General features: G+C 47.6%; 7 protein-coding genes across 7 annotated transcripts; 5 read left to right on the forward strand and 2 right to left on the reverse strand.

Annotated features, from left to right (window-relative positions):
• Window positions 1-98: 98 nt before the first annotated feature.
• On the reverse strand, window positions 99-905 carry BJ212DRAFT_1273468 (S-adenosyl-L-methionine-dependent methyltransferase; the record flags this gene model as incomplete). Its single annotated transcript, XM_041331090.1, has 4 exons — window positions 99-360; window positions 414-589; window positions 644-763; window positions 831-905. The coding sequence occupies 4 exons, from the start codon at window positions 903-905 to the stop codon at window positions 99-101; spliced, it is 633 nt and encodes a 210-aa protein (XP_041192314.1).
• A 2,512-nt stretch (window positions 906-3,417) lies between these two features.
• BJ212DRAFT_1447446 (WD40-repeat-containing domain protein) lies at window positions 3,418-5,024 on the forward strand (the record flags this gene model as incomplete). Its single annotated transcript, XM_041338399.1, has 7 exons — window positions 3,418-3,521; window positions 3,581-3,641; window positions 3,693-3,962; window positions 4,012-4,362; window positions 4,410-4,723; window positions 4,777-4,812; window positions 4,868-5,024. The coding sequence occupies 7 exons, from the start codon at window positions 3,418-3,420 to the stop codon at window positions 5,022-5,024; spliced, it is 1,293 nt and encodes a 430-aa protein (XP_041192315.1).
• BJ212DRAFT_1507679 (uncharacterized protein) lies at window positions 4,864-6,793 on the forward strand (the record flags this gene model as incomplete). The annotated part of the gene is made up of 8 exons (XM_041341625.1): window positions 4,864-5,445; window positions 5,497-5,592; window positions 5,652-5,676; window positions 5,731-5,775; window positions 5,829-5,903; window positions 5,958-6,037; window positions 6,091-6,596; window positions 6,655-6,793. Exons 1-8 carry the CDS (start codon window positions 5,290-5,292, stop codon window positions 6,791-6,793), a joined length of 1,122 nt encoding a protein of 373 aa, XP_041192316.1. The 5' UTR covers window positions 4,864-5,289.
• Window positions 6,794-10,628: 3,835 nt separating this feature from the next.
• Window positions 10,629-13,218, forward strand: BJ212DRAFT_260977 (CTP synthase N-terminus-domain-containing protein). The gene is made up of 11 exons (XM_041342772.1): window positions 10,629-10,800; window positions 10,852-10,959; window positions 11,013-11,149; window positions 11,202-11,234; window positions 11,289-11,390; window positions 11,441-11,635; window positions 11,683-12,126; window positions 12,179-12,267; window positions 12,324-12,481; window positions 12,528-12,830; window positions 12,881-13,218. The coding sequence occupies exons 1-11, from the start codon at window positions 10,740-10,742 to the stop codon at window positions 13,135-13,137; spliced, it is 1,887 nt and encodes a 628-aa protein (XP_041192317.1). The 5' UTR covers window positions 10,629-10,739; the 3' UTR covers window positions 13,138-13,218.
• Window positions 13,219-13,298: 80 nt separating this feature from the next.
• On the reverse strand, window positions 13,299-15,829 carry BJ212DRAFT_1300346 (P-loop containing nucleoside triphosphate hydrolase protein; the record flags this gene model as incomplete). The annotated part of the gene is made up of 3 exons (XM_041332974.1): window positions 13,299-14,858; window positions 14,914-15,656; window positions 15,715-15,829. The coding sequence occupies 3 exons, from the start codon at window positions 15,827-15,829 to the stop codon at window positions 13,299-13,301; spliced, it is 2,418 nt and encodes an 805-aa protein (XP_041192318.1).
• Window positions 15,830-16,073: 244 nt separating this feature from the next.
• BJ212DRAFT_1447450 (uncharacterized protein) lies at window positions 16,074-22,279 on the forward strand (the record flags this gene model as incomplete). Its single annotated transcript, XM_041338400.1, has 21 exons — window positions 16,074-16,160; window positions 16,182-16,307; window positions 16,334-16,456; window positions 16,506-17,025; window positions 17,074-17,274; window positions 17,323-17,439; window positions 17,495-17,727; window positions 17,775-18,156; window positions 18,210-18,508; window positions 18,560-18,780; window positions 18,848-18,879; window positions 18,926-19,307; window positions 19,355-20,043; window positions 20,097-20,476; window positions 20,533-20,802; window positions 20,903-21,202; window positions 21,253-21,412; window positions 21,460-21,896; window positions 21,945-22,042; window positions 22,090-22,174; window positions 22,223-22,279. 21 exons carry the CDS (start codon window positions 16,074-16,076, stop codon window positions 22,277-22,279), a joined length of 5,199 nt encoding a protein of 1,732 aa, XP_041192319.1.
• A 1,720-nt stretch (window positions 22,280-23,999) lies between these two features.
• BJ212DRAFT_1481713 (uncharacterized protein) lies at window positions 24,000-24,504 on the forward strand (the record flags this gene model as incomplete). Its single annotated transcript, XM_041340302.1, has 3 exons — window positions 24,000-24,159; window positions 24,223-24,269; window positions 24,325-24,504. 3 exons carry the CDS (start codon window positions 24,000-24,002, stop codon window positions 24,502-24,504), a joined length of 387 nt encoding a protein of 128 aa, XP_041192320.1.
• Between the last annotated feature and the right edge of the window lie 632 nt (window positions 24,505-25,136).

Raw genomic sequence — 25,136 nt, forward strand, 5'->3', positions numbered from 1 at the left:
GTGCAGCTGGACATTCGGATAGATGGATTGATTTTACTATTACAAAAATGGACTGTAACAAGCCCTGTTCGCGGCTTCTCGACATATCTGTCACGACCTCAGAGGCGTTTCCAAACTATAATCCTCTCCTGATCTATGTGAGTGGCTGAACTCACAGCGGGTACCTCGTCAATAACTTTCTCCCACACTGATCCAAGAACCTCTTCATAATGGTTTGGCCGCACGAAAAAAGGCGGTCCAAAGTCCACCTGCGGATCGATTGGGAACACCAAGGTAATCAGGAATCCGCCAGTCTTGACGAGCTTAGCCATCTGTCTTCCCCACTCAGGGCGCATCGGCGGGGGAAGGGCTACGAAAAATCTATCACAGGTTCAGAACGTGACGGCGCAGTCAAAATTTGCGAATAACGAAACGTGTAATCGTATATCAAGTCGAACTGCTCATCTGTCGGCGCGAAAAAGTCCCCAACACGGAATGATACGTTCTCCTGGGGAGTTTCCTGCTGGGCTGCCTCGACAGCCGTAGGAGATATATCGATGCCAGTAACTTTTAGTCCCAGACTGGCCGCGATGAACCTCGCGTCGTTACCCTGAAACGCCGAGATTCAAATATCAACTTTTGCTGTCGTGATAAAGAGCCATACCCTTCCACAGCCTGGGACGAGCGCTTGACCTTGTCGTGGCCATTCCACCCTATCGGATTCGATAATATTTTGCAAAGGAGGTTGGATCTCTCGTCCATCCAACTCTTCCCATGGTGTCACCTGTTCTTTCCTGGATAATGTTGAGGCGGTCAGCTATCTCCAAACTATCCAGGCGTACAGGCCACACTGACCATGTAGCGTCCCAACCGTCAATTGCAATGATTTCTCTAAACCTGGCGAGTACCTCTGTTTGCGTGGACATGGCTTTGAGAGACTCGTCGGAATCCCAGTATGTCATCTGATCTTATATGGTGTACTTATGCTATGTATGGCATGGGTATAAGGACAACTCGGAACTTGCCTTGTCGTCTTCATCCCGGTTATAGGCATCTCTTCGGAGGTTCAAGAACGTTCAAGGTTTAGCAACTTATTTGATGGAGTTAGAACAGGGGATGACTGCTGGCGTGCACTGTTTGGGCATACGTTGCACCTTATTTGCTCCTGGTAAGTCATATGCATACTTGTACTCGTCTAGTACTACTCATGTATATTTTTTCATCATTTCTCACTGCCTCAGATCGTATGTCTTCATTCACGGTGTACTTGCGCTTTCTGGGCCGCCCTCGCCGTTACGGGATCCAGTTGGTTCAAAAAGCATTGGCAGATGCAGGGAACACGTTCGTGAAATGCAAGTCCAGCGATTAAAGTCGCAGGTACAGGTACTTCCTCGGTAGATGGTGGAGCAGGTGAAGAGCCTGTGGCCCCGTGGACGCCCCCGGCCCCTCTTGCTCTGTCCCGGTTCACCCCATTTTGCTGGAGGCGATATTCATTCGATCGATACCTGCTCCACCATCAGTAACCATAGTTGCATTTGGTAGCTAGGAAAAAGGTCTCCAATCCAAGACGTTGGTATTCTTAGAGCCAGAGACACGAAGTCAAGCTTTCAAATTTTAAGAACCACCCGAGTCGATGCAGTTGCCTCCCATGCGAATAAAAGCTAGCTTCAAGCTCACTCTCACGTTCACTGACACACTTGATCAGCTTCAAGGATAGCGGATTTAAGTCCATTCTGGGCCTTTTTCGAATACCTTCATCAATTTAGTGGCGTCTCCACGCCACCATGCATGCATGTCATGTTCTCTTTGAATCCCTGCACTTCAAGATGGACTTCTGAAAGCTCTTCGATTTAAAGTTATTGCTAGGCTGAACGCTTGAGGAATGAAGCGCGAGAATCATTTGGCCGATAAGCTCCTGGACCGGAAATACATTACATGGTCGCGTGTCCGGACTCCATAGCGCTTGCTGTCAAGCCAAAGTATTTTGCATATCGATGCTGCCTCATTGGGTGTCATCTTGGACTGGAATGTTGCATGGTAGAAGACCATGTGCCAGTTCGGGTTCACCGCATTTATCCCCGAGTCAAAAAATGCACCAGAGCAGGTGGATGGGTAACTCGATAGCTTAGTTCCAGGTTATGGCGTAAAGGGAAGCCGTAGCAAGACGTTCGATGGATTCTAGTCGAGGGTTTGAAAGGATGGCAACTTCTGGATGAGATCAAAGAGCCTGGTTTCTGTGCTTTCGTCCAGGTGAGAGGTCTTTGCACATGACCGTATAGCTATCGAACTACGCATCGCTCGGGACGGGTCCGTGTAGTGCGAGGGTTTCGAATTCGACCACGTCATGATAAGAATGTAAGTATGAGTTAATGAGCATGAGGGATTCCAGAAGAGGGGCAGGACCAGATACAAAGCCAATGACAAATCGCAGCATTGTAGAGATGATGGATGTGCGGAGTGTTTCCTTGCTAGCTTGATATTATTAACATGAAAATTGCAGTCACGTATGTCGAGCGCCAAGGGAGTCTGCTATTATTCCTTCGTCCACTCATAGCCAAGCAACAACGGGACAACGTAAGTTCATAAGGCAGGACAAGAAAGAGTGACGCCACGCCACCAGTGGGACATTTGGCTAACACTGGCAGCTACGGTGGTGAGCGGTAAATGTTTTGAGCTGATCTGGCCTTGTTATGGGGATAATGGTACGCTCTAGAATCTCTGTGGCAAGGAGATACTAGGAGGAATGTTGATCAGCTTCGAATAGACCACACCAGCTCCTGTGTTGAGGACGCAAGCCTCTTCGACCAACTCCCCCTTTCCAATTTCAAGTTTTGAGGCATTTGATAGCACAGTCTGAGCTCGGTGAGGTGTTGGTAGTTTTGTGCTGGAGTCCTTTTCGAAGATGGACTCGTTTCTGCCAATAAAGCACCTTCTACTTTTAACTCCCATATCCAGATCTCAGAGAGCAGACTCACAGAAATCGCGCATTGAACGCGCGTCACAGGCTGAAACTTGGATGTTGCGAGGTGGACAGGACCCCCTTTTTTCAAAATCGATCGCACACTGTCGCGCGCTTCGAGAATATTGAGCAATATGTTGGTGTTTCAGGAAAGTGTGAGTGCCGCTTCGTCTTCGGACTGTCTAATTCAGCGCTGATAACCAGTGAGGTGCCGGCCCATGAATACGTCATGGCAGGCCAACAAACGTATCTGTACCGTGACCGCGCATAGTCATTAACGATCAGCGTTTCAACTTGAATGGATGAAAACTCTATAATGGCACCGTGACGTTTGTTTGTTGTTATTTAATTCTAAAGGCTTTGCACAAACCTTCCTGGAAGTTGAAAACCCTCCACAACCATATACAACTGCTATTGCTTTAACGCGTAATTCAAAATTCTTCGTCCCACTCGGTTTTTCCAATCAAGCTTGGAGAATTATGATACAAACTGGTCTCATCCAGAGCGCGCACAATGATCTTGTGACAGACGTAGCTTATGATTTTTACGGGCTTCGCTTGGCTACTTGCAGTCTCGATCAGAGGTACGTTATTCCCTTACTGCATACATTTTTCTACAAGTTGACTTACGCTGATGTTAAAGAATCAAAGTTTGGCAAGTAGACGAAAGTAATGGAAATTGGAATGTCGAAGACGACTGGAAGGCGAGCATGTTGGAAGACGCGTATTTGCGCTTATCAACCAGTTCATGCTAGGCTCACGACGCTACCGTATCCAAACTAAGCTGGGCTCACCCAGAATTTGGGACCATACTTGCATCCGCCTCTTTCGACCGTACGGTCAAGATTTGGGAGCAAACTAGCTTTGCATCAACAGCTGATTCCCAACCGAATGGTGCTGGTACCGGGTCTCCTCAGGCTACTTCATGTGGTTCCTCGAGATGGGTGGAAAGAGCTGTATTGGTTGATGCAAGGGGCACTGTCCGCTCAGTCGAATTTGCCCCTCATCATTTTGGGTTGAAGTTGGTACGTCAGTCGTTCGTCCCAGTCGGAGATTTATGAGAGCTTCTGCAAGGCAACTGTCTCTTCCGATAATCACGTTCGCATCTACGAGTGCTTGGAACAATCATCACTAGCCACATGGCAACTTTCTGAAGAAGTTGATGTCTCAACGCTCCCATCTGTATCACTGTCGTCGTCGTACTCCGTAGCGTTTGCGACACCAACACAAACAAGTGCAACTCTTGAGGGTGCATCTGCAACTCTGGTCGCTCAAGCTCTGCAACAATCGCAAAACCCCGCCACTCAGGGACGACCTGGAATGGGGAATCGAGAAGCAGATGGAGGGTGGTGCATATCATGGTGTAAGGATAGATATTGGGGGGAGATCATCGCGGCTGGTTGTGGGATATCCGGTGTCATCAAAGTATTGCCACACTGTATTTTTGTGGCGTTGCTTACTCTGAATCACAGGTTATACAATTATCTCCTTCTCGCCGACCTACGACTCTCCTTACTTTAGACCCATCTCCTTCGCCGGCGGGGTTGCCCGCTGAGGCAGGAACCTCACTTGCAAGCGACGGAGATACCCCAACACCATTTGCAATCACGTCGGTGGCATGGGCGCCCTCGTGTGGGCGATCATATCACCTTATAGCCACTGGAGGTCGTGATGGACATGTTAGGATATGGCGAGTTAAGCCTGCGGAAGAAGAACCTGACGTCGAAGGAGAAGGTGGCGATCCTAAATGGTCTGCAAATGTAGTAGCAGATTTCGATCACCACAAGTACGTGCGATACGCACTCCTCTGTGGCTTTGTTTCTGATTAGATTTGTGCAGATCGGCGGTTGGCTGTGTAGAGTGGAACATCACTGGGTTTGTTTTTTTCTCCAGATATCATAGGCTGCATAGTTGATACGCAGTCTCCCAGGACCGTCTTGTCTTCCGCTGGAAATGATGGTCGTGTGCGACTGTGGAAAGCGACCATTGGTAATGTTTGGAGACCTGCCGGGAGCATTGGGGTCGAGCAGTCCGAAGATACCCAAGATGCTGATGTCAGTATGGGCGAAAATGCAATTGCTGAATAGATCATTTGTATATAGTGCTTAGGTTGTTGATGCTCTTCTGCTATTTTCCACCTCACGATGTCCTTTTATTATATCCTTTCCCGTGAACGAACCAGGTGACCGGTGACCACGGCAAGCCGTGCGGACCGGGTTGAAGCGTTGATACACACTCTAACTTCTCACTGCGTTTGCTTTTGTGGCTCGAATAGATTTCGACATTTCTCTTGCGTTCACTTACCTAGAGGCTCCTCGGAGTAGTAATCGCAAAGATCAGCGACAGGCTAAAATGTCTTCATCAGGGTCAATCGCAACTCTCTCTGCCCCCGCCCAGCGACTGATGTCTGTCGCATCTCATCTACACAGTCAACGATCCAAGGTTGTCGTATGTCGCAACCTCGGACCCGATGTCATGTCCATTCTTGAAGCAAGACCAGAGCTAGATGTGAGTTAATCTCCAGTTAGTATAGAAAGGTGAGGCTTACTATAGTTGTAGTTGGTTGTATGGCCACAGGACAGCGCCTGTGAACGGTCATGGTTGATGGAGAATATATCTGGTGCGACCGGGGTGATCGTCATGCTCACGGACAAAGTACAGTCATTAATATGTTTAATATTTGATGATATATCCACTGATGATGACTTGCTTAGGTTAATGCAGAGCTTCTAGACAAGGGTGTGTGTGCAACACATACCTCTAGCTAAGATTTGACCGGCATGTGTCTGCTAGCTGGACCTTCTTTGAAGGTGGTATCCACCATGTCTGTTGGATATGGTACGTTTGCTGTTCTAGATCGCCTTAGCGCTTGATTTAACCTCAACCCGCAGAACACATTGACCTCAAGGAAGCGGCACAACGTGGTCTGAAAGTGGGATATACTCCTGACGTCCTTACAGATGCAGGTGGGACAAGGCACCGAGCAAATGGTCCAAGCCGCTTATATTCGTGACATGTAGTTGCTGATCTATCGGTCATGCTCGCTCTCATGGCTGGCCGAAATGGAGGCACCGGTGTAGACCTTGTGCAAAGGGGCCAGGTCAGGAATTCTTATTCTTGGTGGGATCTCTTGTGCTGAAAGATCAATGTCAGTGGACAAGTTTCTCATGGGCTCCTTTTGCCTTGTGCGGGCCACAACTCAGTACCACGGCTACATCCCCCACCAGGAAAATCGGTTTTCTAGGTTTTGGACGAATTGCACAAGCGACGCTAGCGCGCCTGGTGCCATTCGGGATCACACACTGCTTGTATTCGTCAAACCCATCCTCACTTCCAAATCACGCTCGGGATGCTGCGCTCACAAAACAACACAAGCTTCAAGCAGTCTCAAAGGTAGACATCGACGAACTAGCACGGGAAAGTGACGTTCTCTTCGTGCTTGCTCCTGGAGGGAGCGAAACGTATCACGTTGTAAATGAGACACTGCTTAGGAAGATGAAAAGGACCAGCATCCTCGTGAACGCGAGTCGCGGAACGTTAGTTGATTCAGATGCTCTGGCAAAGGCTTTGAGAGAAGGATGGATCTGGGGAGCTGGATTGGATGTTGTTGAAGGGGAACCTAATGTCACGATTGATCATCCTCTTGTTAAAGAGCCGAGGTCAGTGCCAACTTTACCTGATTTGATTTTCTCAGCCGTACTAATATCTGGTATACAGATGTGTGATAGTGCCTCATATTGCAAGCGCTACACTGGAAACTCGAGTAGAAATGGCAACTCGTGCTGCACAGAATCTGATTGGGGCGATACTGGGATGGGAGATGCCTTCTCAGGTCGATCTGTCAAATGTATTGTAACAGTCAATTGTAAGCTGGTCGGATGATCATCCTGTTCTCGTATTGCACACAGATAACTCAGGAGAGCGATATTTGCCATCTGACAATGACTTTGCATTTACAACTGTTTCATCAGGTTGGATTGTGCTACAGAGCGCTCTGTAGTGAATTACGTTTCCATGGTGTTAGGTATGTGTTTTTCGTGTAGACTTGAGACATTTCTGAGAACAAAGGCCGTAGTCGAGGTTATTCGGACAATTCGACTACTTGTTTTTTGTATCTCAATTCAATCTTATCCCATATTTGCCATCTAGTAGGAACGCTGGGATATCACCCAAACTATCCCCCTCTACAGCAACGACTACAGGTCTGCGGAGACTTTTGTTTCCAGCGGTTCTGCTGAGGCCCTTGGCATGGTGTAGAACCCTGAGGTACATCGACCAGCCTCATTGCGGCCGTCCACAAGTAAGTACTTTGACTACAACTCATTAGTTCAATCGTGTTTTAGGGCCGTGACTCTACTAATGATATTGAAGGTGCATGCCTAACGAAGAACACATGGAACCCCCTGACGTCGTACCATTAATAGACGTCAGGTGCTCAGACTGGCGGTGGGATATAGACTCTTGCGCTGACTACATGTCACAGCAAATCGGGTACTTAGATAACCGTGATGGCACGTTTTATCTCCTCATTGTGCCCTGACATGGGCCAACAATTATTATTATTATTCCAATTTATGTCCACTGAGGATGAAACTCCATGTGGGACAGTCACTGCTTTCTAACCTATGGGACCCCCGGTGTCCCTTCTGATCTCTGAAATCACGAATGCCCTGATGTGAGGCTTGCTCCCATCAGTCCACCGTTCCTGCCGGCCATTTTAGACGCACATCTCAATCGAAGATGAGATGTCAATATAATATCTGCTAAGGAATTGTTGGCTTGGTTGGGACATTTCTATTTGGGAATTCTATTGTTTTGGTGGTTGTCGAAAGTGTTGAGTGTGCCGTTCGACCGCTTTGTTGCCTTATAATTAGGGCACGATGTTGGACCTTGGTTGTTCTTTTTCGGGATCCTAGTCATGGTGCCACTTCAAGTTGACCAAGGAGTGGCACTTTAACATCTCTATACAGTATTCATGATCTGGTTCCTTCGATACCCATGGCACGTACTGAGTGCCTGATATGACTAACCACATCGACACTCACTGGAATGACACACTCGGAGTTTTAAAAGCTTTGTTAGTTCTTCCATCATGATGACAATCGTTCATGTGATGCTCGAGCCCGTACGAGGAATTCGCGTCCTCGATCTTCGACCTAGTGAGCTGATGCGACGAAACCTGAAAATTAATTACCGAAAATCATGGAGAATTCTGCGGATAGCGTGCGACATGGTGACATGAGATCCCTTGGATGAGGTAGAACGTGGAACTATGGAACTACTGTGCCTCTGTTCTCCTCCTTTCTGCACTGTTCGTCACCGTTTTCGTAGTGCTCAAACGTTCCGCTCGTAGAAACGCTACTTTATAGATCCGTAATCAACCTCACCCAAATTCTACCCTGATTCGATCGACTCAGAGGGGCTTGGAGTAGCTCCTCCGTTCTCCTTGATATCACACCACGATGATAAATTAAAATTTGGTTAGTCAACAACGTTGATATTCATGGTGCCTTTTTTATTAGCAATGGGGCACTGGGTGGTGGTATATCTAGCACGAACTCCATCATCATATGTTCTACTAAGTTCGCTACTCACTCCCGCTAGTGAGTCGGACTCACATCGTCCCTCAAATATGACCGCAATCTCAAATGATCCCTCCTGGTGGCCGCAGATCAATTTCAATATCAATTCCAGCTATTATATAGGTTCGTGAAGAACCAGTCGGATAATGTCGGTTATGTCTCAGTTGTTTCACAGTTGCCTCCTCTGCTGCGGTGATATACGATTGGGGTAAGTAAGGCAGTGTTAAAGAACCACCCCGATATCCTCATGATAACTTCAGCATTGACAAGTGGACAAGAGGTAAATTGACGCCATTACCGGGGTAGCCAACTCACTAAGAATGATTATTACAGTTTGAACTAATCTGGGTGAGCGGAGTCCCATGTCAGAAGGACGCAATTAATTCGCCGCAGAGGCATCACTGGTCCCTCATGACGGTTCTATACATCAGTGTGCGTAGCTTATGTTACAAGTGCCGTTGGCAAGACATGCTTATTTTAAAATATTTTAGGTACGCTGCGTTGGAGCAGTATATATTGTGTGCGTTTGGAAGGTTAACAAGTTTCCGCTGTGCTAATGAGCCATTACTCATAATTAGCATCAACATGCTGCGTATGTCTCCTCGCATACACCGCGTGTATTTCTTCTGACCAGCGACATAGAATTTCTTCCGACAGTCTCGCTGACAGATGAAGTGAGTATTCTAACGCCTTTGCACTTACCATTCCCATTTATCTAACTGCACTCCTATTGTAGGGGTGAGTGAAATTCCAAACGAGCTCGTTGGTTCAACATACTGACTGCAACAGCTGTGAGTTTGTTTGGAATATTCAATCCTCTTCCGAGACGACTGGAATTCTCAGGCAATGTTACGTATCTTACACTAAATTGGATGAGTGGCGCCGCGAATGCCATGTTAGGTGGTAAGCTACTCAGCTGTAATATTTCAGTGATATCGTCTTAACTGGTACATCATGCAAGCTATCATGATCGCTCGGCTGTATGCCATGTATCAGAAATCAAGAAATATGCTTATTTTTCTCATTGTATTCTTCACGGCTGTCACAATCGCCTGTGGAGTGATGATTGGAATAATAAACAAGCATACTGTAGGGGGTAAGTTTTAATTACGGTTGAAAGACTTCTGCTGATTAAATGAATACCAGAGGAGCTCATCCTCTCCGGTACCTATCTGTGCTATTGCAATGACCCGGAGGCGGACGCTCTCATTCTTCTTTTCATCACATGGATACTCCCCACTGTATGGGAAGTTCTCGCACTATGTCTTGCAGTCTGGATTGTTGTAAAACACTTCCGTGAACTGCAACGATCGTCGACGGGATGGGTCGTTGGGGACTGTTTTACAGTGTTAATGAGAACTCACGTGGTTTACTTTGCAAGGTACACTCGTAATATGAATGTCGTCAACCTTCTTTACTGAAGTTTCGTATATGCTAGCTTTGTTTCTGTTTCTTGTTTAGACCTTGGATATTTGTCTCCGTACTTTGTACGCCCTTCCGTCGCTGATACTTGGTGGCCTGTACTCATCACTTCCACAGAACTCACTTGTCGCAGGACCTCAGATTTATAATGGCATTCGTCAAATTCTCTCTGTCATGCAACTGTTTGTGCTCGGACCACGCCTCATCCTTAGCGTTCGACAATATCACGCTAAAATCTTGGATAACTCCGATGCAGGAGCGGACATGATTCCCATGTCCTTCCAGAAGCGCACGCATGTGTCAACTGGCAGTGGCGTGTAGCACTAGAAGTCCCCGTCAACACTTGCTGGTTACTCCTCACGTAGCGAGGACTTCATTTTACATAAGTACACAGTCACATATTTTCTTTTCGCTATTCCCTCGCAATCAACTTCCCTCGGTCCTTTGACTGATGTGAGTGCCTGGTATAGTTCCTTCTCTTCCTAGGCATCTATCTCTGTCGTAGTATTACTCTTCAGGCTGTTCGAATGTAATTACCCAGTATAAGATGTGTCACGAACTCGTACGGCACAAAATCTGATTGCCGCGATACAGCATGTACTAGAGGAACTTGTGTATCGTAACAGAGTCACATCATCTTCTCATACACGTTCGATGTCATTCAGGGGTGTGATAAGGTAGTGGCAGTGTATATGTATCCTTATTTGTTGATCACGTCTCTCAAAATTTCGACGGATCCTGCTCGTAGTCTTTTGCGAGTTCCTTCATCTGCTTGCCACCTTCCCGATTGTTGCAGCGATGACAAAATATATTCTTGTTTCTGGAGGTGTTGTTAGTGGGATTGGGAAGGGTGTTATCGGTGCGACACAGCGCTTTTGACGCTGTATCTGGTTGTTTATTATCACCCCAGCCTCCTCAACAGGCCTACTCTTAAAAACTGCAGGCCTCAAGGTCACAGCTATCAAGATAGATCCTTATATGAATATAGATGCCGGTACTATGCGACCAACAGAACATGGTGAGATCTGAGTGCGAGACTTCCTGCACAAACGTCTAAGATTCGCCCGTCAGGCGAAGTCTACGTTCTGAATGATGGTGGTGAGGTGGATCTAGACCTCGGGAATTACGAAAGATATCTGGATGTTACACTATCCAAAGACAATAACATTACTACAGGTAAAATCTATCGCGAAGTTATTGACAAGGAGGTGAGTTTTATCTTCTCTTAAGCTTTTGACTAGAGTTTATTATTGTGAATAGCGGAGAGGGGAGTACCTCGGAAAAACGGTGCAGGTATGTATATGACAATTATTACGTACCTCACTAATTTTAATCCTTTATGGCTAGATCGTGCCGCACGTAACGAACGCGATTCAAGATTGGATACAACGTGTTTCTAAAATACCGGTGGATGAATCGGGAGAGGAACCTGATATCTGTATCGTGGAGGTGAAAATTAGCATGTAATACTTTCCGTCATGATATTGACTTTTTTGTAGCTTGGCGGCACTGTTGGAGACATCGAGTCGGCGCCGTTTATAGAGGCAATGCGCCAGTTCCAGTTTCGCGTCGGACATGATAATTTCGCATTAATCCATGTTTCACTTGTTCCCGACATGCATGGTGAGCAGAAGACGAAGCCAACTCAGACTACTGTCCATGCGCTGCGTGGGCTCGGTTTGCTTCCCGACCTAGTAAGTGACGTATTGGTTCCAAATGACACACCTGACGTTGTCTGGAGATCGCGTGCCGGTTATTGGGACGCCAACCCCTTGAATCCTCTACTAAGGACAAAATTTCTATGTTCTGTCACGTTGCGTCGGAGCAGGTGATAGGTGTCCATGATGTCTCATCTGTTTATCACGTCCCTCTGCTCTTGCAGTCACAACGAATTATTGAATATCTCCGTAAGCGGCTCAATCTTGCAAATTTGAACATCACAGAGGAGTGGGTTTCCAAGGGGCTGTCTTTGGAAGCGAAATGGAGGGGCGTGACAAAAGGGTGCTGCCATTTCTCTTCCTCTATCATCGTTTCTCATTCCCGATCGTCCAGGCAAGAACGCCTCTTCGACGAGGTCAAAATTGTTCTTGTTGGGAAGTACACCGATTTGAAAGACTCCTACATGTCTGTCATAAAAGCTCTTGAACATTCTGCGTTCCGCGTTCGCAGGAAACTCACTATTCAGGTTGGTTGTGTTGGTCCCCCGAAAATAAACGACTTATAGTGATGTTGTGTAGTGGGTTGAGTCATCGGACCTGGAATCTTCAACGCAGGAGTCCGATCCTGCTAAATACCACGATGCGTGGCGAGCAGTTGTCGGTGCTGGGTAAGTGGCGGTCGTACATATAATTAGGAGATCGTCTGGTACTCAGATTGGGACAGTGGTATTCTGGTTCCAGGTGGGTTCGGGAAGCGCGGCACGGAGGGTATGATTCTCGCCATCAAATGGGCACGAGAGCAGGAAATTCCTTTCCTTGGTATCTGCATGGGCTTCCAGATGGCTGTGATAGAATGGGCACGTAGCGTGCTCGGCATATCAGGTTCGTTCCATTTCTCGTTAGCCATTGCTTCTCTTATCTTCCGCAGATGCTCAATCGACTGAGTTCGTTCCTGACGCGCAGAATGCTTTTATCGTTTTCATGCCTGAGATCTCACGCACTCACATGGGTGGGACAATGCGTCTGGGTCTTCGACCCACTGTGTTTGACCGTGATTTCGAGACTTGGTCTAAGGTTCGCAAGTTATATGGTGGCAGTGAAAAAATGTGGGAAAGGCATCGACACCGATACGAGGTCAATCCGGAACAGGTGCAGCGTCTGCAGGAGAGCGGTCTTACATTTGTGGGCAAGGACGAAAAAGGGGAGAGAATGCAGATCCTTGAACTCAAAGGTATAGTCATGTGCAATCAATCTGAAGATTGTTACGATTTATCGTTGCAGATCACCCGTTTTTCATGGGTTTGCAAGCCCATCCCGAATTGTGCTCGAGACCACTCAATCCTTCACCGCCCTTCTTAGGCTTTATTGCAGCGTCTTGTGGACAATCTGATCTCGAAGAGCAGATCCAGGAGCAACTGAGATCCTTCCATCCACCTCACCCTGAACATTCGATGGTTAGTGAAGAGGCGCTGAGGACAAGTACGCAGGAACATCCAATTGCCAATGGTGTCGGAACTATGACACCACCAACCGACTAAAAAACTAGCGAGCATACATATCACCCATAAATAACATGTGAAATCAATGCTGTTGCGAATGCTCTATGGATGATATTAATAAGTGTGACTGTAGGCTAATAACGAACGTCGAGTGATGCGTTGTATGCGGTTTACATTAGTATTGTGCCATGCCCGATCCCTCACCGATTGCTGAACCCGCGTGAGCTGTTCTCGCGGTGCGGACCATCACGCGACCACTCTCTGTGTGGTCTGTTCTCCCTCCCATGGCGCGAACCGCGGTACTCCTCGGTATCGCCCGAAGGGTCACTGGGATGCGCCCACTCTCTCTTGGGCTTCTCCCTTCCATAACGTGCGCCACGATACTCGTCGACGCCGCCAGAACGGTCATTGTCACGACCCCACTCTTTGCGCGGCTCTGGCCTCTCCCTTCCATAACGTGCACCACGATACTCGTCGACGTTGCCAGAAGGGTCATTATCATCCAACTGCTCATCCCGACGGAAGTTTCCTCTGGGATTCTCGAAAGACCGTTTGTTCTGCTTGCCCCTCGTTTCCCATGAATTTACAGGTCTCGCAGAAGACCTAGGGTCTCGGTAAGATTTGCCAAAGTGCTTCGTGCGCCCGTCGTTAAGGCCCATCCTCTGCAGAAAGCCATCACTGACATACGGGGGCGTAGGTAGGCCGCATGCTTCCGTTGCCCAACTTCTACATCCAGCCAGAATATTGCCTTTCTGAATTCGCAACTCGGGCGACTTGGGGATATAATAGCCAAGCAGGGAAGCAAAAGTTTCCTTGATGGCTTCTTCGTCGATATGTTTTAGTAGTGCCGCGATGCTGTTGTTTATTTCTTCCGAGGAAAGGCGTGGTGAAAGCGGCGCGTCGTACATCCTGGGTCCACCCCGCATTGGCCGACCCCTAGCGTCATGTAGTTTGATTGGTACGCCCTTGAATACTGCTTGAGGGTCAGCGTCGTAGTGAGCTGCAAGGTCCTGGACCTGGCGGGCGAGCTCATCTGAGGTAACTGGCTTTAGCGGAACTTCGTTGAGCTGCCAGCTCAAAAAGCCGATCTCCCAAGGTAGAAGAACTAGGTCCCCACGTCCAACTGTAGAGCCCTGGCGACCAGTACGTCCGACGCGATGAATATACTGTTCCGTGGCAGCGGGGATGCCGAGCTGAATGACCCGCGTCACCCCTGGATAGTCCACGCCTCGTGCGGAGACGTCGGAGCTGACGAGAATCGATGCTCCAGAGTTGTCAGCGCGGAAAGCATCGGAGGCGGCTATGCGTGAGTCCTGTGTGCGCTTAGAGTGAATCTCATACACCTTAGTGTGTGCTCCAGCAGGCAATACTGCTTTTGAAAGCTCGCGAGTGAGTGTCGCGAAAAGCTGAGTCATGCGTGTCGTGGGGAGGAATAATAAGACTTTGCTCTTGCCCGAGTTTGTAAGCTGGTCATGTGCAAGGAGACGAAGAAGGTGGGGGATCTGTTGAGATGGAGTGGGGAGGACGGTGTGATATTGGGGAACGTGTGCGTGAACTGGGGATTCACTTTCAGGAACTACGTCAATGAATTTATGGCCCTGAGCAAGAACTGTCTGTGCGACCTGACGAACGGTCCGAGATAGTGTTGCTGAAAAGAGAAATGTCTGCCTCTCAGATTTAGGTGGCAAATAGCTCATAATCGCATCGATGTCATCCCGGAAGCCCATATCGAGAAGCATGTCTGCCTCATCGAATATCACCTAGCCACAAATTGGTAAGCAAGAGGATCATGCTAAAACTCGTAGGATGACATACCATTTTACATTTACTGATACCTTTCGCTACTTCAGGCTCCGACTGCAGCAAATCGCGAAGTCGCCCGGGGGTAGCTACAACAATATCCCTCCGCCCTTTCATGAAGTCGCGCATCTGCATTCGCTTGCTTGATCCGCCATAGAATAGTCTAACTTCAAAATCCTTGTGATGGTGGGTCAACTTGATAGCAGTGTTGGCAATCTGCGTAGCGAGTTCTCGGGTGGGGCTGATGATAAGGGTACCGACGTGTTCCCTGGTAAATTGTCTCCTAGCTTGCGCCTCTAGATGCTTGTCTGAAACAAGGCCTGCATCGCGAACCGCTTGCTTACCCCAAGCGTGGATGGCATTCACGCGAGCCTCGATAGCCGGAATTAGAAATGCAAAGGTCTTCCCGGTACCAGTTTTTGCCTTGACCAGAAGATCTCGCGGGCATGTCGAGACGTCGTTAGATGTTGACTCAGGAGGTAGAGCAAGCCCTGGGAGAAGCTGTGCAACTTCAGCTTGAACGGGGGTCATCGTTTTGAACTGGTAAGGGTTCTCAATAATAGCACGGAGTGTCGGGTAGGATATCATTTGCTTAATCGATTCCCATGATGGTCGATCGAGAGGAAGGTTACCCGCCGGGACACCTGTGGGTGCTGGAGCATTTGCGATGTTTTCTTGCAGAGCAACAGAAGGAGTAACTGCTGACGCTGTTGCAGTAGATTCATACTTCCGTGAACAAACACGAGGAATGAAAATGCCTAAAAAAAAAATCACAGTTATTGTAGCTGCATCTGGCCAGAAATCAGATGATCATACCTGCGCGTTTTCCTCTGAACGTCGCAAACCCATTACTTTGACTCTGAAAGGGCTGTGAGTGAAAGCATGCTCTACTTGAGGCTGTCGTTGCTCGAGCAAGCAGACTGCACGTCATGTACAAGCTGTAAGCCTCAAAAATGAGGTAGATCACGACGTGACGAATTAATGGTAAGAGGAAGGAAGTTTTTAAGAACCGCACTTTGGCTATTTTTCTAAAAAGGAAATCAAAGGCTTTAGAATCCAACAAGTACAAACAACCACTAGTCACACATACCCTCAGCCCCACCACTTAGTAATCGTAATTGCTCGGCGGTGCACGCTGCATCTCGCAGCTCTTATTAACTTGTAAATAGCTTACCATGCCGAAAAACACGAAGTCCTCAGCGACTTCGGGTACGCGGAAGAAGAATGCTCGCAAGGCAGCTGCAGGTGTACCCCCTCTGGAAGTCCCTGTCGTCGCGAAGCAGAAGAAACAGAAAGGACAGAAAAAAGAGCCGCGGAAGAAGGTCTACATTCCTCCCTCTAAGCCGGCCCCACCGCAGCCAGATCCATTGGATACTCTCGGCCTTATACATAGACTTCCTCCGGAACTTGTCATTATTCTTCGATCCTTGGAAAGAAGGATCCAGTCACGAAGGGACGGGCTCTGGAAGAGCTTCAATCAAAATGGATCGATGAAAGCTCAAGGAAGGGAGATGAGAGCATGGAATGCGATGCACTCGTCACGATGCTACCGGTTTGGGTGTGTCGTTTGGCAATCATAATCGTATCTTGACGTTAACTGTATTTAGTTTCATAGGGCTCCTGTATTCTTCACACATGCTGTCCGCCGGATCCGCCTCTTGGCCGCTGCACTCCATTTCTCGTATCTACGGATCCCAGCTGTCCGGGATGCCGCTATCTTCTTTTTGAGAGATACTGCAACATCTGAGCAAATTGAAGCTCTTATGGGTACATGGTGCATGCTCGCCCACGACGTTGACCGTCAGGTATATCTGCTGGGACAGAAGTCCTGGTCTAGTGTCACCTCTCCAGGTGTAGACGGAGAAACACTAGTGAATTTCGAAATGCTGGCCTCTATCATGGAATTTCTCCAAAGAATTCTTTTGGATCCTTCAGGAGTTCATCTTTACCTCAATCCTGCTGCACCTGTTGCACCTCCCACTCCGGGCATCAAGAAGCCCGGCGGAAGATTTATTCCGGCAGCCCCTAGGGAAGAACTAGAATCTAACAAGGCAGATGAAGAGAGTGATCTTGATAGGAATGCTCGGCTTCGTTTTGGTGCACTGAGCGCTTTCCGCTGGCTCTTTGGTAAGTTAGGTCAAAGCAATACTCATAGTTCTCCTCATAGTTTTATAGACGCTCGCCTTGCCTCAAAGATTACGTCTCTAGATGATCTATCTAGGTTGCTATCTAACCCACTGTTCTGGACGTCGTTGTATTGTGGTGAGCATGCGCCTTGGATTCCGGACCCTGAAATCCACGGTCTTGGGCATGGGCAACCTCAAGTACGTCAGGCCACGTGGGCACTATTGTCTGTGTTGCTACAACGTTACAAAGGTAATCTGGGAACTATTTCTTTCGTTCAGGGCACTGAAAATTATACAGGCGCGATTGAGCCACTTATTCCCATACTGAGCGTCGTTTTACTTCGTTCTGCATGGGTCGAGACGGACTCAGGGGTTAGAAATGTTTTGTTCCAGCCGGTCTTAATTTTCCTCAAAGGTAAACCAATTTTAATAGACTTTGCATCAAACATTCCCAACTTTTTGTTCCACAGAGTTCCCAAACGCGTGGATTCTTGAAGGGGCGTATGACGCAGATAAACACGAGGACGGTGATGATTCGGATTCGGATAGCGAGGAACTTGAGACTAAAACATCTTCCACTCGCAAGGAATATTCTTCTGAGGCATACCGCGAGTTTCTTCAATTCCTTGAACTTGGATGTGCTGGATCACCCGTCGATGGGTATCCTACGGTCCTTGTTGTTTTATCAACAATTCCCTCCTCCGTATGTTCCTTAATGCAACATATTGCGATTAGTAATCCGTCTAGCAGGTGATCGCCGCTTCCTCCAGGACAGGGATGCCCCTCGACGATTTCTTCACTTCGTTCTGGGCAGCGATCAACGGCCATGCTCTGAGTTCTTTAGAGAGAAAGGTGCCTTCTGCCTCATTCCTTTCGTCTCTCCTGGAATGTTTGGTGTTCTTCTTGAGAAGATTATTGAGTGGATCTCAGTACCACGGAGCGTTATCTGGGTCTGTCTCAGATAGCCTGGTGCCAAATAACACGCGTCTACAAGACGTGGCAAATGAGCTTGTCAGAGCTCAATTCACGCGCGTTTGGGAAGAGCTTAAAGCAAGGCACCTAAGAACTGACGAGAATGATGTGGGGAAGTTGATGGTCAGTTCCTTACTATCTCTGCATCGCATGAATATTGGTGAGTGTGTTACGTCCACCACCATCTTGATCTAAGACGCGTCTCCTTCGCAGATCTTTTCACAACTGCCTGGGATACCGTCTCAAGTGCGGTTCTTTCTCAAGGAGACGAGAATCTCTCTCTTACACCTACAGTGCTCCGGATTTTCGTGGACACTTTTGAAACGAAAGACCTTCCTGCAGAGGTTACACGCACTCTCATAAGCAAGTATGTGCAGGAAACTGTTGGAAAGTGCGAGACGGTCCTTGCCTCTGATGCGACCAGTGCTAGAGTTTTGAGGAACATCAGCGTAGTGATCACGCTCATGGAAACATTTGGATCTCATCTATTCCGGCACACCGACTTCGCTGTGGTGTGTAATCCTTCCCTCCTTTGTAGAAGTACAATTCACAACCGTTGGCAGAGAGTGGATAACATGTTTGTTAACAATGCGCTCCGCATTCTGCAAGCTTCTCCTCAGGCAATATCTGCGTTCATGTCTCGTCGGAATGACGAAGATATTTGTGTGGAGCTATGGCATGTTTTACTGGTGGATGTTTCCCAACAGATCGACATGCTGTCGTCACTGCTGGACGTGATTGGCGCCGACATATGTCCCAAATATTTACGGCCCGAGGACGGCGAGTTAGACTGGCGCCATAGAGCACTTGTTTATTGAGGTGCTAAATGAAGATGTATCGACTTATCGCAGCGATTTGGTAAAGAGGCTTATTCAGGCACAAAGTGAGTCCTCCTTGAGTATTGGTGTTCTTAATTAACTGTTGAATAGACTTTTTCCTCTCCGAAAACGGGCAAGATATTCTGTTCCAGACGCTCGTATCGTCGTTGTCGTCCACTGTAGACGATATTCTGTACACAACGAATGCGCTGTGCACTAAGCTAGCCACTGTGATAGAGTTCACACGCATCATGCTCAGCAAGAACTATGAACTTACCAGTGACTCGCTGGCATTTGTTCTCCCAAATGTTTTCATCATAGGATATCTACTACCAGTAATGTTTTCCACATTGGAAACACCTACAATCGATACCGCACGAGGGATTTGGAATCTCTGGGTTTCGAAGGCAGATATTGCACTACAGGGCGTCCTGAGCGGAATGATTAAAGAGAAGTTGAAAGAGCTTCTTCAAGATTGCTCTACCTACACTCGGTTAGTGCGCCTTAGCATGTTTTATTGCATTTCTAAACCGTTTGTAGACCAGAAGATATTCTAACCCTTTCAGGTCACAAGCTGAAAGGCATTGATATCACCCCGCTTCCAGACATCTTCCCTACACCAGGCGAATTCGACACAATGATTAGCTCACTTCCGTCAGATCCACCAGACCCTAGTCTTGCATTCGTCGAGTCCATTATCCCAGCCATCTCGGAGTTCGATAACCCAACCATCTCTGGCCTGAAATTCGATTCAAGGGGCTATTCACCATACATCAGGGCTACATCTGCTCTTCTGGCATATTTGGGTGACAACCGGAGCATCGCTAAGGAGAATATGTGGGCACTTCGGCACATATTGATACTTGCTCAATACGCGAATGATGCTCTACGTGTCCCCGCAACTCCAAGTGGATTATTTGGGCCAGATGTATCGTGGTCAGAACTGCGCAGACTGCTAGGGAAGGTTCATCAACTGTCCACTTACCTCCTGTCTACAGGCGACGATGGTCTTCACAGTCAAGTTGTCAGCGCTTGCATTTCGGCTCGCGCGACAACTTCATCAGATGCTTTGGTGTCTTTTGTCGTGGACGTTGTCAATCACGCCAGAAGGGAAGATGCTGTCAGAGATGCGCTAGTATTGCGCTCGGTGTTGAAGCACCTATTTGCGAGCGCTAGCAAAACAGATTCTGAACAATGGTTGAATCTAGCACGTAGGCTGGAAAAGACAGGTGCGCCACATAGATCAGTCGTGGCCGATGTTCACAGAATAATACGTCCATAGCGCCCCAAACCACCGTGGCCATCCTCGCTAGCATCACTGAATTTGCTCCAGAACCATTAAGAATGGACCGTTACCGGAACGAGATTGCCTCGGATGTTCTCGGAGTGCCTGCTAGTAGAGCAAACACGACAGGAGTCGTCTTGCTTCGTCGTCTTGCAGCGACAGCCCCTGATCCTGAGTCCGATGTGGTGTTCTTGCCACAGCAGCGCGCTGTCAATGTCGTGAAGACCTGTCAAGCTTGGGTTTCTTCTGACGATGATATCGATGAAGATGTGGAGAATATGATGCCACTTTTGTTCATCCATTTGTCCCCGATTTTGCAGAACGTTGCTGGGAATCATTGGGAATTTATCTTTGATGTGGTTGAGAACAACTTGGAGGTATGTCAGCCAGTCATAGCAAGTCGCCGTCATACTCATCGCTGAGTTATACCCAGAATTGTTCTTTTGCCGACAGCGCAACACTGACGATGCTAGGGAGATCGTTCCGCCTTATCCTCGCTATTCAAGATCTAGTCCTTACCAACAAGCCCCTGCGTGCAAGCTGGGACGGGAAGAAAGAATCTATTTTGGTGCTTGTTAAGAATTTGGTATCCACGAAGCTTGGTCAGTCGCAACTCAGACCAGTAGAGCATGACGCTGAAGTTGTCACAGATGGTGCCGATCGTTCTGAACCACGTTCTCTGTGCAGGGAACTAGCGCTTGCGGTCATTCAAGAGTTGCCTGATGCATTGATGAACGAGAAAACTCTGTCCGAAGTGATATTTTCAATAGTTTCGAGTGCCTGTGCTGATACCTGATGTCTAGATGTGTCACCTCCTCACCGACCCTTCCTATGAAGTTCAGCGCATGGGGTACAGCCTTCTGCACAAAGCAGCTCGAAAGCGGACCGAATATTTTGTCATCGAGTCTGCTGTTGAGACAGAGGACACTGTCGGCGCTGAACTACCTGCTGAACTTCTCACGATTTTGCAATCGAATCTCACGTCAGCAGAGGGATTTTATGATTCTGAATCAGACAATGTCAAGATCGATTTGTCGGAACTATACAAAGTTTCTGGTTATCTACTAGCATGGATGATTATGTTCGATTTATTCATCGATGCTGTGAGTATTGATTTCGGGCTATAAATATTCTTAGCTAACGTACACCTCAGTCTATCAAAGTTAGGTCACAGTACTTCAATCAGATGAGGAGCCTTGGTATCATGGGAGACTTCTTCATTCCTAATGTTTTCGATGTCCTTGGCCTGTTCAGTGGAAAGAAGAAGGCATTCAAACTTGATATTTGGGCAGTCGACGACTTTTTCATTGACCGTCAGTGGTTCTATCCTGCATCATGCCTTCAAATTAACTTTCCTCAGACTTTGAGCCCGAGAGCATCCTCGGCATACGACTCCTAGCCGCTCATATATATCATCGAGCGCTTCTGACAGTCCCAGCATTAATACGAGCCTGGATCTCAGACTGTTCAGACAGACAGCTATTATCGCGCGTGGTGGACTACACTGCTTCATACTTCTCACCAGGCATTATCAGAGCCGAGCTTGCGCAAGTGCGGCAGGCTGATCCATCGTCAGAGCTACACACAACGGAGAATCTCGTCGTCAAAGTGTCACCGAGCGCTGGAGAGGTCACAGCCTCTTACACAGTCGATGATCAAGTGCTGGAATTGTCTCTGAGATTGCCAAACGACTGGCCATTGCACCGACTTGACATCCGTGATACAAAGATGGTCGGGGTATCTGAGGATAAATGGAGAGCTTGGGTGCTGGGAGTACAACAAATTGTTTGGCAACAGGTAAGCGATATAGAAATGATGAACATCAATGCTGGTCCCCTTAACGAGTCATACGCAGAACGGTCGATCGTCGACGGCCTAACTTTATTCACGAAAAATGTGACCCTTCACTTCGCTGGTCAAGTGGAGTGTGCAATCTGTTACTCGTACGCAAGTCTCTTGTATGATCGTATTGGTCCTTACTTGGCAGCAGGATTATCAGTGTCATGGATAGCAGTCTTCCACAGAAACCTTGCAAGACCTGCAAGAACCGTTTCCATGCAAGTTGCTTGTACAAAGTGAGTACCAGACACTCGACCCTTCTAACGATCTAAATTGGCCTTTAGTGGTTCAAAAGCAGTCATTCATCAAGCTGCCCGCTTTGTCGGTCTGACATGCTGTGAAAAAACATGTCTAGTGTTTCTTCAAAGTTGATAATTGATTCTGAGGATTAGTAGATGACTCCTAGTGATATAAATGCATCTGGTATGGTTCTGCTTTTGTAAATCAATAGCCTCTGCCTATGAAGATGCATGATCAGCCTCCAGGGCTAAGGACCAGGGGATCGATGATATTTATTCCGATCAATGGAGTGTGGAGTATCGTGGAGATCCAGGGGTTGCTCATTTGTGTGATAAAGGGGAATATGAATTTGATAGCAAGATGAGGAATACGACAAGTAAAGTGCATACCGTTGTGTACCGCGCTATTTGATTTAGCAGCGGAGAAAACAGGGAAATAAACACATTTTCCGTCTGTACCACTGCGATCCAAGCAACAGGTAACGAAATGAATCATCAAAGTGCAAACATGGACGTAAAGACATTGAGTTTCGATACAAACCTTTGCAGCATTGCAGTTAACCAGGAGCGATACCATGACTAGGTCTGCCCCAAGGGATCACATCGAATGGTGACGTCATTTAAGCAGTCTCCGTGGTGTTCGGGGCGTAAATCTACCATGAGCAGAAGGTCTTCGAGGGACTGTGACCATGACATCCAATGACTCATGTACTACTCCATGAAGTCTTCGGAGTGCAGATTGTCTTGTCGCCTTAGCAGGTGTTTTATGTAAATCACCCCGGATACAAGTCTAGGCGAATACTTTCCAGGTATTGGCTGTTCAACGCTTCTTTCGAGAGTCAATTTGAAATTGCAACTGACTCAGACTGGCTTATCTCTGGGTGTCTTTCATTTCGTGCCGTGACGCCGTGTTAGTGTAAACTTGAGTTGTACTGCGGCAACTGCGTACCTCCTTACTACAGGCTATGTTCAGGATCTATTGAGCAATTCTTGAAAGCCTGACGCTCGTCCGCACAACGTGCCATCCGTGACCGCGAGTCACATCTGAAACTCCGTCATTAATTGCGTACCCTGCTGATAGTGTAGCCTATTTCAGAATTCGAGACAGAAGTAAATCTTACAGTTGAAGTATCACAGAGTTCTAATCGGCTTATTATTTTAGCACAGCCTGCCGCTGCCGGTGAGGGTTGGTCATCCAGGTTGATTAGAGCGAACGTTTGATTCTTGAGCTAATACCAATGCAGGCTAGACCATGGTACATATGTCGAAGGAAGAGAAACAAAGATACACCGTTTTCGGCGGGTTGTGATGTCTAAGCTCGAGTCGTACTATTAGTAACTGACTGGACGGAAGAATCGAATCCCAATCCCGATAGACACCGAAACCTTGCACTGAGTCAACCCTAGCGGTGATTGGCATGGATGACGTACAGCTGTATGGGATATGTGCGGCTCTTATCTATTATGCCAACCTGGTACATTGCGACGGAGAGAGAATACTCGACCAGCTTTCACTCCCATCTTAGATGCCTGTTCTAGGCTCATACAGGTCAGTCCCGTGTCCCAGCAGCACGTTCCCGAAGTGCTCTTGTGACACTTTGCTTCTGGCCTTGCGATTCCATAAATAGAACACCGATCATAAAGAGGCCTCTGTTTGAAACCTCACCGCTTTGAGGTTATTTCCTCATTGTTGGAGCATGTAGGTACAGAGCATATTCTTCGGTTGTCCCTATAAAGGATCTCCAACCATCTTGCTGTGACCCTTTCTCGCTCCTCCCGTGGATCCAGTTTCTGTCCATTCCATTGTTCATTGTTCATTGTCCATGACTACTGCTACACTCACATACAATGCCAATGCACACATTCGGCAGTCACCATCCTCAATAACCTTTGCCACGCCGCCAATGTTGACACAAGTACATCTTGAAACGGATCCACGTTTCGCGTTCGCACGCGTAAAGGGCGATATATGTCTAGTCCAATGTAGGTCGTCACCATTCATGATACTTGATTGCAGCCTGATACAATTGTCTATGATCTACATAGTGCATCCGATTCAATCTGAAACATCACGAGAATCTCTAGGGGTTATCGTTTTTCGACACGAATTCGTGTCCATCTTTCGGTATTCACATGACTTACGCGCAGTCACCCGAGGACATTCGCGTTCTCGAGCTTCTTGACGAAGACCGGATACGCTATGAGGAAGACAACGGCACTGTCTTCCTGGCAAAGGACCTCATGGCTCAACTTCGGAGGATGATTGATGCAAGTCATATGATTAGATTGCAGAGGGGGAGACAAGGGCACAAAAGACGGTCAAATTAGGTGGTCACAAGTGACAATATTCATGGTTTGAACACTCAGTAGAATGTATCATATGTAAGCACTCTCACATTTATGGGCTGGCTAGCAATTTGTTTGTATACCCTATGTAGCATCACGATTCTCCAATATTACAAAGGCCCTCCCGACGCCACGGCACGGTCGTCTACTCGCGGGACTTTATTACCGCTTTATAGAAACTTTACGACAGTGTCGATCCTCAAATCAATTACACAGAACGCTTGGTTGCAAGCCATGTTGATATAGTCCGGAAGGATCAGGAATACATCATTGAATGCTGGGTCCGTTGCACCACCTTTGGGGATCAATGACATCATATACGTACGCAAAAGGAATGCGTGACCGGAAGAAGCCGTTGCGGCCACGTCCTCCAGTACAGTAAACTCAGCTCCAGTGAGGACACTTCTGAATTGATGATCAGCAGAAGAGTAGATATTTGTCCTCTCCAAGTGACAAGCCCTGAAAAGCGATCAGCTGATTGTCGAGAATTTGTTATACTCGATCACGTTGTGGCCGGGTCCAGACAATCACACCGGCGAGCCGGCTGCGACAGCTAACTGCCCTGGGTTAAAAAAAGATTTAGTCAAGCTGCCACTGAACGAATGACCTGCCAT

Source organism: Suillus subaureus (genome assembly GCF_016647635.1).
Source record: "Suillus subaureus strain MN1 chromosome Unknown BJ212scaffold_19, whole genome shotgun sequence".
NCBI classification, from domain to species: domain Eukaryota; kingdom Fungi; phylum Basidiomycota; class Agaricomycetes; order Boletales; family Suillaceae; genus Suillus; species Suillus subaureus.